The sequence below is a fragment of the Crotalus tigris genome, unplaced genomic scaffold (genome assembly GCF_016545835.1).
Source record: "Crotalus tigris isolate CLP2741 ecotype Arizona unplaced genomic scaffold, ASM1654583v1 scf7180000018354.2857554, whole genome shotgun sequence".
Classification (NCBI taxonomy): domain Eukaryota; kingdom Metazoa; phylum Chordata; class Lepidosauria; order Squamata; family Viperidae; genus Crotalus; species Crotalus tigris.
This window is the reverse complement of record NW_024096961.1, coordinates 2249624-2263966: the sequence shown is the minus strand read 5'-3', so window position 1 is coordinate 2263966 and position 14343 is coordinate 2249624. Positions and strand designations below refer to the sequence as shown.

The window sequence follows — 14343 nt, the reverse complement described above, 5'->3', positions numbered from 1 at the left end:
GTTAGAGAGCTATTTTGTGTAGCCTTGTCCACATTTTAAGAATTGCAAATATTTACCAGACCTAAAAGATAATTCTTGCCCTACAACACAAAACCTAGAATTGTACAAGCAAAATATTGGAAATACAATGAAGTTTTCCTTTTAATTTTTTCTACTGCATTCCTTAAAATCCCCTTTAATATGCTGGAAGTAACAATGTTGATGTTGGGAAAAAACAAATGAAATTTAACAGATTAAGTTTAAATGACACCTCCTATATGTCAATTTAACCTACTTTAACTGTACTTTAATCCTTTCTCATTATAGTTTATTACTATATCAACTCTTGTTTTATCTAACATCTAGCCTGAATAAATTTCTGGAAAATCTGGTCATTAATGTGCAAATTATATTCCTATAATTTGTAAAACTTTACTTTCGTACTCAAAGTCATTTAGAGGATTTCAAACTATATATTTGACTGACATCTACTGGCAGAGATAATGAACTTATTATGCATGTGCTTGGCAGTATGCATCTTGAAAATTTTACTGCTGAGAGATCTAACAAAAACAGATTTCTACTCTATGTAATAATAATAATAATTATTATTATTATTTCTACTCTATGTAACATAGAAACATATTTTCATATTGCAATTAATTTTTATTAAATTAGTGAACATACAATGTATTATGAAAATAAATCCTACATACCCTACAGCAGAAATTACAATAAAACTACTAACATTTATAAAAAAACATGAAACTCACATACTTTGGACATATAAATGGATCTTATGGAAAAAATATTCTTGGCCAAATTGATAGAATCAGAAGAAATGGAAGACTGGATAAGTTAAGGAGAAGCATCCACAGCAATGGTCATTGGCTTCAAAATATCAGGCGCAACCTCAACCCTTTTTAATGTATGTTCAGGAAAATGAAAACCACCATCAATGTACAAAAACTGTAACACACTGAGAAATCCTTCTTGTTTCATACGTATCCCTTCCATAGAAAAAAATCACCATTAACTTAACAAGCTGTTTAAAATATTTCAGTGGAATAAACATAAGCAATACTAGCAAAATGTATTTAAAAGTGATGTAACAATCATTTTCCATGTTATTTCTTCCCCACAAAATTAGATTGTTTCAGCTACCTATTAATATTGTTTTTCATTTGGTTATTGATACAGAAATAATCTTACCTAATCAACATATTTTCCTGGGATAATAACTGCCCAGGTATTTAACAGATTATGGACAAGAGATAATGTTGATATAGCTATCAAGAATTTCTTACCAATTCATGTAATACTTGACTTATTTCATTTTACTACATACCCAGAATATTTAACATGTAGTTCTATCATTTGCAAAACATTAGAATACTGAATTATTATTAACTTTTGCTAAAAGTCTAAATTTCTGCATTACCTGCATCAAAAACTTAATTAGCATTATATCAAAGAATTTTTCTCCATCCAATTAAACTAAAATTGATGATTCAAGTTTATGAAGATATAAAACTAGTATCAGCCAAAATGTTATGTGAGGGATGGCACCCTTTTATATAACCAATTTTATGGGATAGATTATTGTAAATAATACCTTCTATAACCTTCACAGATATAACTGAGATATCAGCCAAGAATTTTACAATGGATAAGGTTATCAAACTTTAAAACTAAAGCTATGAAGTTGGCCCAATCTTATTTATATAAGATATTCAATATAACTCCAAAAGTATGGCAATTATTCTATTTTCTTAGATCACTCTATAATTATTTCATAATTGGCCTTGGGGACTCTGAAATTTATTCAATTTAATAATTTTATAGCTTTCCTATAATATAATAGATGGAGCTAAATGCGTATCTGTATAATGAAGATTTCTGGAAGCTACAGAATTTTATTACATTAAAAAGTATCCATCAGCTCTTTGGCAGAATTAGTAGTTGCAAAACTAAGGAGCACTGAGTGTATTGGAAAAGGCTGATACACAATTTATTACTATTATAAAATATAGAGAATAGAATAGAATAGAATAGAATAGAATAGAAGTAGAACTGAAAGGGACCTTGAAGGTCTTCTAGTCCAGCCTCCTGCTCAAGCAGAAGAACCTATACGATTTCAGACAAGCAGCTGCCCAGTCTCTTCTTAAATACCTCCAGTGATGAAGCGCCCACCATTTCTGAAGGCAAGCTGCCCACTGGTTAATTGTTTGCACTGTTAGTAAGTTTCTCCTTAATTCCAGGTTACTTCTCTCTTTCATTAGTTTCAACCACTGTTCCTTGTCATGCCCTCTGGTGCTTTGGAGAATTCAACCTCCTTTTCTTTGTGGCAGCCCCTCAAATATTGGAATACTGCTATCATGTCACCTCTAGTTCTTCTTTTCTCTAGACTAACCAAAGCCAAATCCTGCAACCGTTCTTCGTAAGTTTTAGTCTCCAGGCCTTTGATCATCTTTGCTCTTCTCTGAACTTTTTCCAAAATCTCAACATCTTTTTTGTAGTAACGTAACCAAAATTGGTTGCAGTATTCCAGGTGTGGTCTTACTAAGGTTTTGTAAAGTGGTACTAATACTTCATGTGATTTTGATTCTATGCTTTTGTTTATACAACCAAGGATTGTATTAGCTTTTTTGGCTGCTGCTACATACTGCTAGCTGATTAGATAGGTGTCCTTTTACCCTTTTCTTGCTTATTTTAATTTTTATTTCTAGGCTGTCTTTTACGATAGTTTTTTTGGTAGTTTGGGCTATAGTTTCTTTTTGCATGAAGACTGATGCAAAGAATGAGTTAAGCAGCTCTATTTTCTCTCTACTGCCTGTTACTTCCTTGCCATCTTCTCTCTTTAGTGGACCAGCTGTTTCCTTGACTTTTTTCTTGTTATTAATATGTTGAAAGAAACCTTTCTTTGACTTTTGTTGCAAGTCTTTGTTCATTCTGAGCTTTTGCTTTCCTGACTTCGTCTTTGCTGATAATCTGCCTTAGTTATATGTCCCTCTTTTCATTTTTTGAACTTGTCCTTTTTGTCTTTCAGTTTATCAGAGAGATCTTTGTGCAACTATGCTTGTTTCTTCTTGATTTTTTTTTCTTTTTCAGTGGTATTGTGCTGGACTGGGCTTTTATGATTGCATTTTTCAGAGTTCCCATGCTTCTTTACTTATTTTCCTCTTTAGAATTTTCATCCATGGAATCTTTCCTAGGGTCTCTCTGAGTTTCTTAAAATCAGCTCTTTTAAAGTTTAAGACACTGATTGGATTATGTTCTATTGCTTGTGTTTGCATTATATTTAATTCCACTATGACATGGTCACTTTCCCCAAGGTTCTGGCATCTTCAATTACTCTATTACTTCTTCTCTATTAGTAAGAATTCGGTCCAGTATAGTTTTTCTTCTAGTTCTCTCCTCTACCTTTTGGATGACAAAGCTAGGTTGGTTAGGAATCTGTTTGATCTCCCACTTGCTGCAAAGTTAGGATTAGGAACAGATTGCCTTCAGAAATTGTGGGCACTCCATCACTAGAGATTTTTAACAAAAGACTAGACAGTCACTTGTTTGAAATGGTATAGGTTCTCCTGCTTGAGCATGGGGTTGGATTACTCCAAGGTCCTGTCCTGTCCTGTCCTGTCCTGTCCTGTCCTGTCCTGTCCTATTCTATTCTATTCTGTTCTGTTCTATTCTATTCTATTCTATTCTAATTATTCTATTCTTCTGATTAGTTGGGTGGCCTGTAATATACACCTATGGCAATGTCACTCTTTTTTCCTTTTATATTGACCCATATACATTCTAGAGGGTTTTACTTTGATCATGAGCATTTCTGTAGATATGTAGTAATCTCTTACATATAGTGCAACTCCACCTCCTCTTTTTGTAGATCTGTTTCTTTGGAACAATTTGTATCCATCCATCAGTACATTCCAGTCATGGGTTTCATCCCACCAGTGTTCTGTAATGGTATATCATGCCTACCCTCGTGTACTATTGCTTCTAGTTCACCCTGTTTGTTCCCAAAGCTTTGAGCATTAGTATATAAGCATTTAAGACTTTTATGCCTGTCCATGAGTATGTTTTCTGCATCGCCTACGTTGTTTGAGTTTTTCCTTTTTCTCATCACTCCCTACCTCATTGTTTGTTTCCTTGGGATTTATGATTGCTTTTGTGTTCTAGAGATTCTAAAGATTGGTCACTCTCCCCCACCCCCCAATTTTAGTTTAAAGCCCTTCTGGTGAATTGGGCCAGTTTTTTCTTTTCCGAGTACATTTTTCTCTATTTTTGTGAGATGCAGCCCATTTTTGCTAGATGCAGCTAGCTTGGTACTTTAGCCATTAGGCCAAAATTGGCTCTATTGTAACAATTAAAATTATGACAATAATTCTTGCAACTGTTGTCATTCTGTAATAACTGAAATACAGTGTCATAATAGCAGGACTCTTTCAGAGAAATAACCCAAAAATACATGTTTAAGCCCACAATTATTCACATATTATAATGGCTGTAAGATCCTTACTGTTTGGTGGCCCTGTTGCTTGGTAAGGCGGATAGGAAGCTGAAATGGTTGGTCGAGAAAAGACAGGAGGTTCGTCTCCAAACACCACAATCATAACTTGAATCAGTCCTATTAAATCTGATTGTGGCTGGAAGTTAAAGCAGAGAAGACAGTTATTTTTTTTCTTCTACAAAAATAGTTTGGTTGCTCATTATCTGTACCAACAGATTCATCATCTCACCAGCTGCTGAAAATTAGCTGGTTATCCTTTTCTTCTATGTTAAAGTTTCATTCACCTTAGTAGTCATTCAATTAACGGAAGCTGTCAAAATTTTAAAAAATAACATATCACTGGGAACATGCTTCATGACACTGTGAATTCACACCAATGAATTATACCGATTATAGGCAACATCAATGGTTATTTCAGTTGCAATTCTTAATAACACCAAAGGAAACAACGCAAAACTTTTAATATTTAAACTTTGTAAGATTCTAATATTATATTCAACTGAGCCCCAAGTGTCCAAGTTCATTTTCCCATTATATTCAATAGCCAGAGGAATATGAAATGAAATTAATATTTATATCTCAAAATGGTTTATGATTAATGCTTAAAAACCTTAAAATTATACTTACATGTTTCCATTCATGTAGATAAGGAAGATATATCCTGCCATTTGCATCGACATGTTTCCCAGTTTTAATCGTCATCGAACTAGTTGGCTTAACGAAACAGATTGGGGGATTGAATGGATATGTATCCAATAGCCACAGACATATTGGGATATTGTAAATGTTGCCTAAAGAGATTTTAAAAAATAATGTTCTATTTCTTTGTTGATAATAAATGGTACCATGATAAATTACTGAAGTGGCATATCTGTTACTATATTTAAGTGCATAGGAATGGTCTTGAGACACAAAACTGAAGTATTTTTATAAGCACATACAACATGCTCTGGAAATTAATAAACAAGGTATTATGAAAGCAAGTCCATTATCCCAAGCATCTGATACTTAGTTACACTGCATATAACAATCCTCCTCAATTTTGTCTGATTTTCATACTAGTGAGTTTATTTGCATTTTACCACACTGAATCTTCAAATCCTCCTCAGCCCTCAGAAACCAAAACAAAAATTTTAGATGTTCACTACCCCTTCCCACTTTCCATTATCTATTCCGGATAAATGATGAAGAGCTAAAGTGTTTGAGAAGCTAGTGTGGAGTGGATGAAGATGAGAAGGGAAAAAAATGTTATTTACACACAATACAGAGACTGGCTGGGAGTTCTGGTAAGGTAGGTGTAAGCATGCAACCTGTTCTGGAAAAGTAAACTTCTATTTAAACATTGAACCTGCATCAAATTGCTCGCAGAGAATCAAAGGAATAGCTCCTAATGTCTTTTGTAAACATGTCCCTGAAAACTGGAATTGTTATAATTGGTAACAGCAGCAGCAGCCTATGACATAGCTAACTTTGGAGGTAGTCACGCAAATTTGGAACAGATAGCCACATCTAACATATCCCAGGAGGTCAATTTCTATAAATAATACATGGGTAATTTTTTTTATCCAATCTGATTGGATGTAACTTGCCCATATTGTCATCTATTTTCTGCTGATCAGTTGTCTGAAGCCAGGGAATGTTCTGGGAGATTGAGATTATTAAAAAAAATGTTCAGTCTTGATATTGATATCTCAACCCAAATCTCGCCAACCCTCATGGCACCTCTCCCGTACTCTTCCTGATCCATACAAAAATGCTCACACGCCCTCCCCAACCTGCACAACACCACACGGATCCCCTTGCACCCTCCCTGACCCAGCTGGTGCTTCTCGTTCAATTGGCCACAATCACTCTCATGGGACTAATTGGATCTGGCATTCTGTAAGTTAGCCCATTTGAGAGATCTTGGCTCAAAAACTTTTGCTCTATGATGCACAGTTTTGCCCAATTGAAGGTTACAAACAGGCAAGGGACTTTTAGTGATATATAAGTATTAACATCATCCCTCAAAATTAGCAAATAAGCATCCAGCAATATTAGCATTACGACAATGATACTATGTTTTTATCACAGACTCCAGTAGGATTTTAAAAAGCATTGAGAATAATAGTACTATTTTGTACAAAACACTTGCTAAGAATTTTGGGACCCCCCCACTTTAAAATTTCAAGCTTTACAAAATGACTTTTTTCTAGGAATTTCAAAGAATCAAAGTAGTAATTTTAAACAATTAGGGATATTATAAACCAGGACTTGAATTATTATCTTTATGTCAACGCTGCTAACATTTGAATGTTCTTGCTTTGACAACATATAGAGATGCAGGAGGAATGTGATGGGCGTTAGTTAGACATAACAATATTGTAATAGTGTGTGAATTCAGGGCTTTTGAAATAAGAGATGATAAGAAATGGCGGGTTTAGAACAGGAGGGAAAGCCTGCATTTCAAACTAATTGGAGAATGTGATTTATGACTGTTAATTAGAGGAGGGAATTGTGTTTTGAGAATACTATGTGCTAAGGGAAGGGGAATCCAGATTTTGGCTTTGCTTATGTATGTGCCGATGCTATGCTGCTCGAATAAAGACTCTTTAAGGCAGTGGTTCTCAACCTGTGGGTCGGGACCCCATTTGGGATCGAATGACCATTTCACGGGGGTCGCCAAACAAGGCTGTCTGCCATTTTTTCCCCTTTTCTTTGGCCACAACCCTGGCACCCAGTGATGTATAAGTGGTTGGGGGTCACCACAACATGGGGAACTGTATTATGGGGTCGCGGCATTAGAAAGATTGAGAACTACTGCTTTAAGGTAAAGAATCTTTGAAGAGTTTCATTTGTCGGAACCACATTTTATTAACTAACTCTCCACATGACTTCTAAAACTTGCATTATTAGTCCTGCTGGGAAAAGCAAATAGAAATCAAACTGCTGCAGTAATGGCTGCTCCTTGGACTATGAATGAGCAAAGACAGAGCTTAGGACAAATGTCTTGGATATGGACTGTAAAGCTGAACCCAGCAGAATTTCTGCTCTCATTCCTCTAGGAAACAATATTTCTGAACCAGCTAAGTACACAGATGAGTTTATGATTTCTAAATTCTGCAATGTATTCTGCTTTTGTGTTTTGATATCCAATACACCGCTATCTTGGAAAAGAGTTATAAGAGTTATTATATAAGAACCTGCTCCTATAAAATTGAAGTAGTGAAATCTCTGGTCCAAGTGTTCTTATACTCTTTATCATTGCAGAAAGTTGGTACAGGTTAATAGCACATTATGAACAAACTCTCCCAGGTAAGCTGACAAATTCTGTGCTCAACATCTATCTGATCAGGATTCAGAGATAACTGCAACAATATAGTGAAGTTCACCATAGCAACCAGCAGAATATGCCAGCAATTACAAGCAATCAGATTTCCCTGTGCCATGAAAGCTCAAAACTTCTTTGTAATAGGGTTCTACTCAAAATTCCTGCCGTTTCTCATCACTGATTCCACTAAGTCATTGAGCTTTTTCTGCTATGTTAGTGGCTAAATGAAGTGTAACACATTTAAACTAGTTTAATACTATTGCACTGTTAATTATATTGGTATCTGTGAGCATCATAACAGACAGATATGTACAGGTTATGCAAAACATTCAAATGAGATGCTTCATAATATCTGGGAGCATAGATAACATAACTTGGAATCACTGTCAGCTCCATCTTTTGAAAAAACACGAGAAGCTCCTTCTTTGGGTATGGCAGATGCCTAGCTTTGTTTTCAAACCATCTCATTCAAATGCCTTGTATAGTTATATTAAAGAGGCTTGTATCTACCTGGACTTTGCCAGCTCTGTTCCAAAGTAATGCCACCTAACCGCATGAGAAGAGATAGGAAATTATAAATGGTTTTGCTTTGAAATAGTAATTGTTTAGATTGCAATAAATCTGTGTTTTCGTTTTGCTTTCACCGTTCTGACTGATTTAAAGCAATGTACAGAGGTATCTGAAATGCACAAACTAAATACAATGCTACAGAGTGAAGAATACAGTTTATGAATTAACTATGGTAGTCCTCGATTTATGATCATAACTGAGTCCAGAATTACAACTGTAGGCCATGCAGATGTTAAGCAGGGTTTTACTACCTTTTTTTGTGGTGGTCAGTAAACCAATCTATTTTAACCAACGGGCATGTTTTGCCAAAAACTGGCAAAAATGCCAAAACTCAAGATGCTGCAAAAGACTGTAAATGTGAGCCAATTGCCTTGTGCTGAAATGCGATCACGTGACTGCAGTGCATGCATGCACACATGGCCGTCAGAACTCCAGAACCGTGTTATATTGTCTTTTGGGGGGGGGGTGTCCCACTGTAACTTTGAATAGTTGCTAAGTGACTGATCATTAGCGAGGATTACCTATACAGAAACAGTGGTTTCAAATAATCTATGCAAACTGTTCAAAATACATACATACCTCTGTAACTTACAGGAATAGTTCCAGTGAGGCTCATCAATTCTCTTGATGAACCATCATTAAAAACTGAAAAGAAGCATCGATTTATTCAACATACAAATCACAGACATTGAACACATTAACAAAAATAAGCGTATCAACTCAGTATTAACACTTCATTCTGACCAGAAATAAGCACGCATCTTCTAGGAAAATAAACACTGTACAGTGTAAAGTGTTTGGCATGCCATTTGTGCCTTTTATAAATAGCCATAAATTTTTCACTATGGATTCTATGGCAACTGCAGTTTGCCAGATATTGCAATTCAAGAAATTTATACTCTTTTAAAAATGAATAGGTTATGGCAATTTTCAAAAAAGATTTCAAGCGAAATATATGCTCTAAATCAGGAATTCCCAACCAGGGATGCGAGACGATATTCCAGGGGCTGCGAACACTTGGGTTTTCAAAATTATAGTGTATATGCATAATTTGTTGCTGTTATTTCAAACTTTTGTAAGGGTTGTGAGAATATGTCAGAAGCTGTTATGTCCCAGGCTACATGAGTCCTTGTTAAGCTCAAGGAGAAACCCCTCTTTCAACAAGCAGGCTGGAACCGCAGGAAAAAACCAATCCCCTTTTATTATTTACAGACCTGAGTAAATGTCCAAGGCAAACAAAACACAGTTCACAGAAACTTGATTCCTTAACACAAATGGTTGCCTTCAGCAACCAGCACCTCCCACACCTTCCTTTTTATTATGCAGCCAAGGCGTGGCTTCCTAATGCCTTCTCCTTTGCCTTTGGAGCCACCCCATTGCATTCCTCTGTCCAACTCTTTTTTCTTGTGACGTTTACGTGCACCCTGGATATCTTCCAGCTGTGAGTTCCTCACTGTCCAACTCAGCCTCCCAGCACAGCTGTGTCTCAGCCTGAGCGCGAGTAAAGGGGCCAGGCTCCTCATCAGACTGTAAGTCTTGGAGCTCCTCAGAGCCTTCCTCTGACGTCACTCCAGGCCCCTCCTCCTCCTCTGATTCCCCAGACTTAGCTGTCGGGTCCACTGGCTGGCGAGGAATCACAACAGAAGCGTTCTAGGGGTGTGGGGTATAGAAAAAATTGGGAACCACTGCTCTAAATGAAGAATATATTATTTTTTTCTACCTTACTTGAATATTTTCTTTGTCAAATGAGCGACTACTTCTACTAGTAGAAATAATGACTACTTCTAGTATTAGAAAGCAGAACAAGATTGTGCGTTAGCTTCATGATCTGACGTCACTCACTAAAATACCTTAATCATGAGGCGAGCACATAATCTTGTTTCATTTCTTCAGTACAGGTAGTCCTCACTTAACAACCACAATCAGAAGCAGCAACTCCATTCTAAGTGATACAATAGTTAAATAAAACATCATGCCACTATACCTGACTTACAATGTCCGTTTTGTTGTGATTATTAAGAGAATCAGCCACAGTCATTAAGGGAATCATCAAGTGACTGAGACTTGTGAGTTCATTGTAGCTCCTCATTGACTATGCTTATTGGAAGACAGCTATGAAGCTCACAAATGACAATCATGTGACCATGGGATGCCACTATGGCCATAGGTTTGAGGACCAATTCTAAAGTCACTTTTTCAACGCTGTTATACAAGTAGTCCTTGACTTATGAGCATTCATTTAGTGACTTTTCAAAGTTATGATGGCGCTAAAAAGACCAGTCCTCTCACTATTATCACAATATCCCCAAGGTCACATGACTGCAATTCGGATCTTGGCAACTGGTATGTCTTTACGATGGCTGCAGTCTCCGAGGGTCCCGATTGTCATTTGTGCCTTTCCGTTCTGGCCTCCAACAAACAAAGTCAATGGGGAATGTCGCAAATCAAGATAACATGCCTTCTTGACTGCAGTGATTCGCTTAACAACGGCAAAATAGGTATAAAACTGGGTGCAGTCACATGATGCCTCACCTAGTGACTGCATGACTTCAACAATGAATTTCCCAATTCCAATTGTGGTTGTAAGACAAGAACTAATTTTAACTTTGAGGGGTCGCTAAACAGGGTAGTTGTTAACTGAGGAATACCTCAGCAAAACTATTTCTACGCAATGAAATAAAATGGCTAGATATTACTATAAAGTAGTTAAAAGTTAAAAAAAATCATATTGCAAAAATACGGAAGACAGCAATTTACCATAGTTATCCATAACAGGTTTGAGATCTTTGTACTGGCCAGTAACGTTGACAGTTTCCTGAACAGCCAGGTCTCTGTACTTGTACTAGAGAAAAGAAAAATAACATTTTAAAACATTTCTCACTAACAGCAAGCCCACAGATCAGCTCACTAGAATTTCAACTCCAGTGTTTGGAATCTTCTATTTCAGGTTATGACAAATGAAGTTCTATGACCACAACAAGCTTTCCCTTAAACATTTTTACCTGTGAAATTGTTCTGTTGGGTAATCAACAGGATTTGCAGAGCAACAGGGACAGTTATAATGGTATTTCATGATACAAATTTGAAATTAGAATGATCCCATTCAATTTTATTTATATGGAGGTCCAGAAAGTAAAGACATTTTCTAAATGAATCAACATGAGGTAAAGCATGTTGAAATTACATAACATGTAAGTAAAAAAGAGTTAAGTGCTTAGGATAATCCAGAAGTTGCAGAATTCCCAGCACTCCTTATTACTATTCATTACTATATGGTACTGGAAAAGGAATCTGGAGGTACCCGAGGACCATAGACTTCCAATTCTTAAGAGGGAAGGATATGGGCTTTATCCAATGGTGCCATTCCACACAGAGAATGGCTTCTACCACTTCAGCCTATTACTCATTTCCTACAGTCTTTGCTTTGGAGAGTTGGGCGATTTGCAGGAAAGAAAATGTGGGGATAAAAATAAGAAAAACTCCTGCTACATGAGCAGAGAGTTGTACTTCCGTAACATCAGAAACAGTTTATCTATTTCATATATACAAGAGACACATATAGAAACCTGTATGTGTGCAGTAATTATTAATCATTATTGAACAGATTAGCTGATTGTGGAGATAGACTGCAAACTATAAATACCATTTCCTAGTAAAACTGTCAGTCTGTTTTTTCAATATCACTCAATATTAAAACCACTTAAACTTATATTTGTGGACCAAGCAGAATTAAATAAGTATGTGTATGCAAACACGCCCATATTGTTACTTTGTGGTTTACAAAAACATCCACAACTTTTATAAAATGTTGATAAACATTGTCTACATACAATATGTAACAATCACATTAGATACATTTCTCTGCCAACCCTTCAAGATGCAGCATCCACAACAAATCAAGATGATGCCAAAATGACAACATTCATTGAGTTGCAGCATTCGCATGATGATGCCATTTACACACATTGTCATTTGCTCTTCTCAACCTATATCAAAGTGGCATATAAGGATTTTTATGTGCTACCAAATCCAGGTGATAGGGAGTGCGCATAAAAGGCAGAAAATCAAAATGGGGGAAACCCTCAGATATTAAAAAAGGTATTTATTAAAGTGTTAGAGAAGCCTAAAAGCACCACTTCTTACACCAAATTCACCTTTCAAATGCATGAAAAATTCTTTAAAAAGTTTATTTTTACTTCCTTGTATTTAAGTTAAGCCCTACTATGCAGCAAATTTCCAAGAAATAATCGAAAATAAGTTCTGGGGAAAGAAAGGGAAACAAAACAAAACAAGGGGAGACTAACTGAAAACTTGGAAAAGACAAACCAAGCAAAGGGTTGCAGAGAAAAGCCAGTGGCTATTTGGGTTGAATTTAGAGCTGACTAAAGTTTAGTCACTTTTTATTTGTTGATGCAAAAGCTGGTCTCTGGCGAGGAAGCGGCAAGCACTAGTGAGAAAAATGTGAAAGGAGATCCCTGGGAAGAATCTCCCGTCTCCAAAGGGAGGACGCTTTTGCTTTTGCTCTACCGCAGAGAAACCGGGCCTTCAAAGGGGACGACTGGGCTGAGCTGACTCAAGGCTGCTTTGAGAAAGACGGTTCAGGAGCAGGCTGGCGGTTTACCTTAACAAGCATTTTCTTCAGCTGACTCTCAGACATGGCCATGCTGGCGCTGGTGGCGGCGGTCCCTCTACGACCTCTTCCCGCTACTCTAACTCCCGGACGGACAAGAGCCTTCCCGAGCTCCGCTTCCGACAGCCTCCACGATCCGTTTCCGCTCGGTGATACCGCGAAACGTCACTTCCGGCGTCTCTCTCTCTCTCTCTCTCTCTCTCTCTCTCCCTCCCCCCGCCCCAGCCCACCAGCGAAAATAGTAATAGAGTTTTGAGTTTAGCCCCTCTGCAAAGCCAAAATCATAGAGAGGATGGCCGGGCGGTCCGATTTTACAGCCTGTTCTGGGTTGTAGTTAACTGGATCGAAATGGGGTATGTTAATCATTAAGGGTGACTAAAAGCAGAAAGAGATTCTAGTCCTCCCTCAATTAAAACAACAACAACAACTATTCGGTGAACTTCCTAACAGTGAGAACAATTAACCAGTGGAAAGGCTTGCCTTCAGAAGTTGTGGGTGCTTCATCACTGGAGATTTTTTAAAAAGAGACTGGACAACCACTTGTCTGAAATGGTATATATATAGGGCCTCCTGCTTGAGCAGGGGGTTGGACTAGAAGACCTCCAAGGTTCTTTCCAGCTCTATTCTGATCGATTAGTGAGAGTCCCATTATCTTGACCTATTGTCGGGTGCAAACAACCAGACCCATACTTGAAAAGTTAAGTTAGCTGTTTTATTGCTCAGGCCTATACACAGGAATCTTTTCAGATTGCACCTGGATGAGATTAGATAAGGTTCAACAGCATTCTATACATATGTTGTATATAGTATGTTTAAATGTATGTTATGTATATGTACAATTTGAGAGCAACTAAATTTCATTTTTAATATGTGCCATTGTGCCCACAGTAAAAAATGACAATGAAAGTTTAAATATCTACCTACCTACCTATTCAAGGGGTGTGTCTGTGTGTCAGACTTCACCCTCTCGACTTAAGTCCTGTTTGATTCTCCCCCCCCACACACACACAACTTGGCCAGTCTCTCTCCTACACTTAATCTATTTTAGAGGGTTGAAGGGAAAAAAAATGTAGGACAGGGTGCCACTTTTAGCTCCTCAATCAAAGTTGGGGTATAAATAAATAATACCAAGAACAATGTACAAATTTTAAGTGAAGCCATTATTGCTATGTAGGCAGTAATTTACTTTAAATTACATTTAACCACCCAGATTTGCTGGGAATTGAGTATTATATACATTTTAATTTTTACTGATTCTTAACTTTTTAAAATAATGGTTGTTTATTTTTATAATGAATATCTTACAATTTATTTTTTTTTATGTTGTAATCATCGAGAGTC

General features: G+C 36.8%; 1 protein-coding gene across 3 annotated transcripts in view; it reads right to left on the bottom strand.

The window, feature by feature from the left end:
* The window catches only part of TSG101 (tumor susceptibility 101), a 45342-nt gene extending 32173 nt beyond the window's left edge, over positions 1–13169 (bottom strand). The window contains exons 1-5 of one of the 3 annotated variants that reach the window (XM_039350787.1): positions 12994–13169; positions 11130–11214; positions 8952–9017; positions 5120–5283; positions 4502–4628 (exon numbers count right to left, since the gene is read on the bottom strand). In XM_039350787.1, the coding sequence (XP_039206721.1) occupies positions 4502–4628; positions 5120–5283; positions 8952–9017; positions 11130–11214; positions 12994–13035 (484 nt within the window). In that variant the 5' untranslated portion in view covers positions 13036–13169. Of the gene's footprint in view, positions 1–4501; positions 4629–5119; positions 5284–8312; positions 8842–8951; positions 9018–11129; positions 11215–12993 lie in introns of those variants that run through there. The other 2 variants (XM_039350788.1, XM_039350789.1) reach the window with 2 other exon arrangements.
* Positions 13170–14343: the final 1174 nt, after the last annotated feature.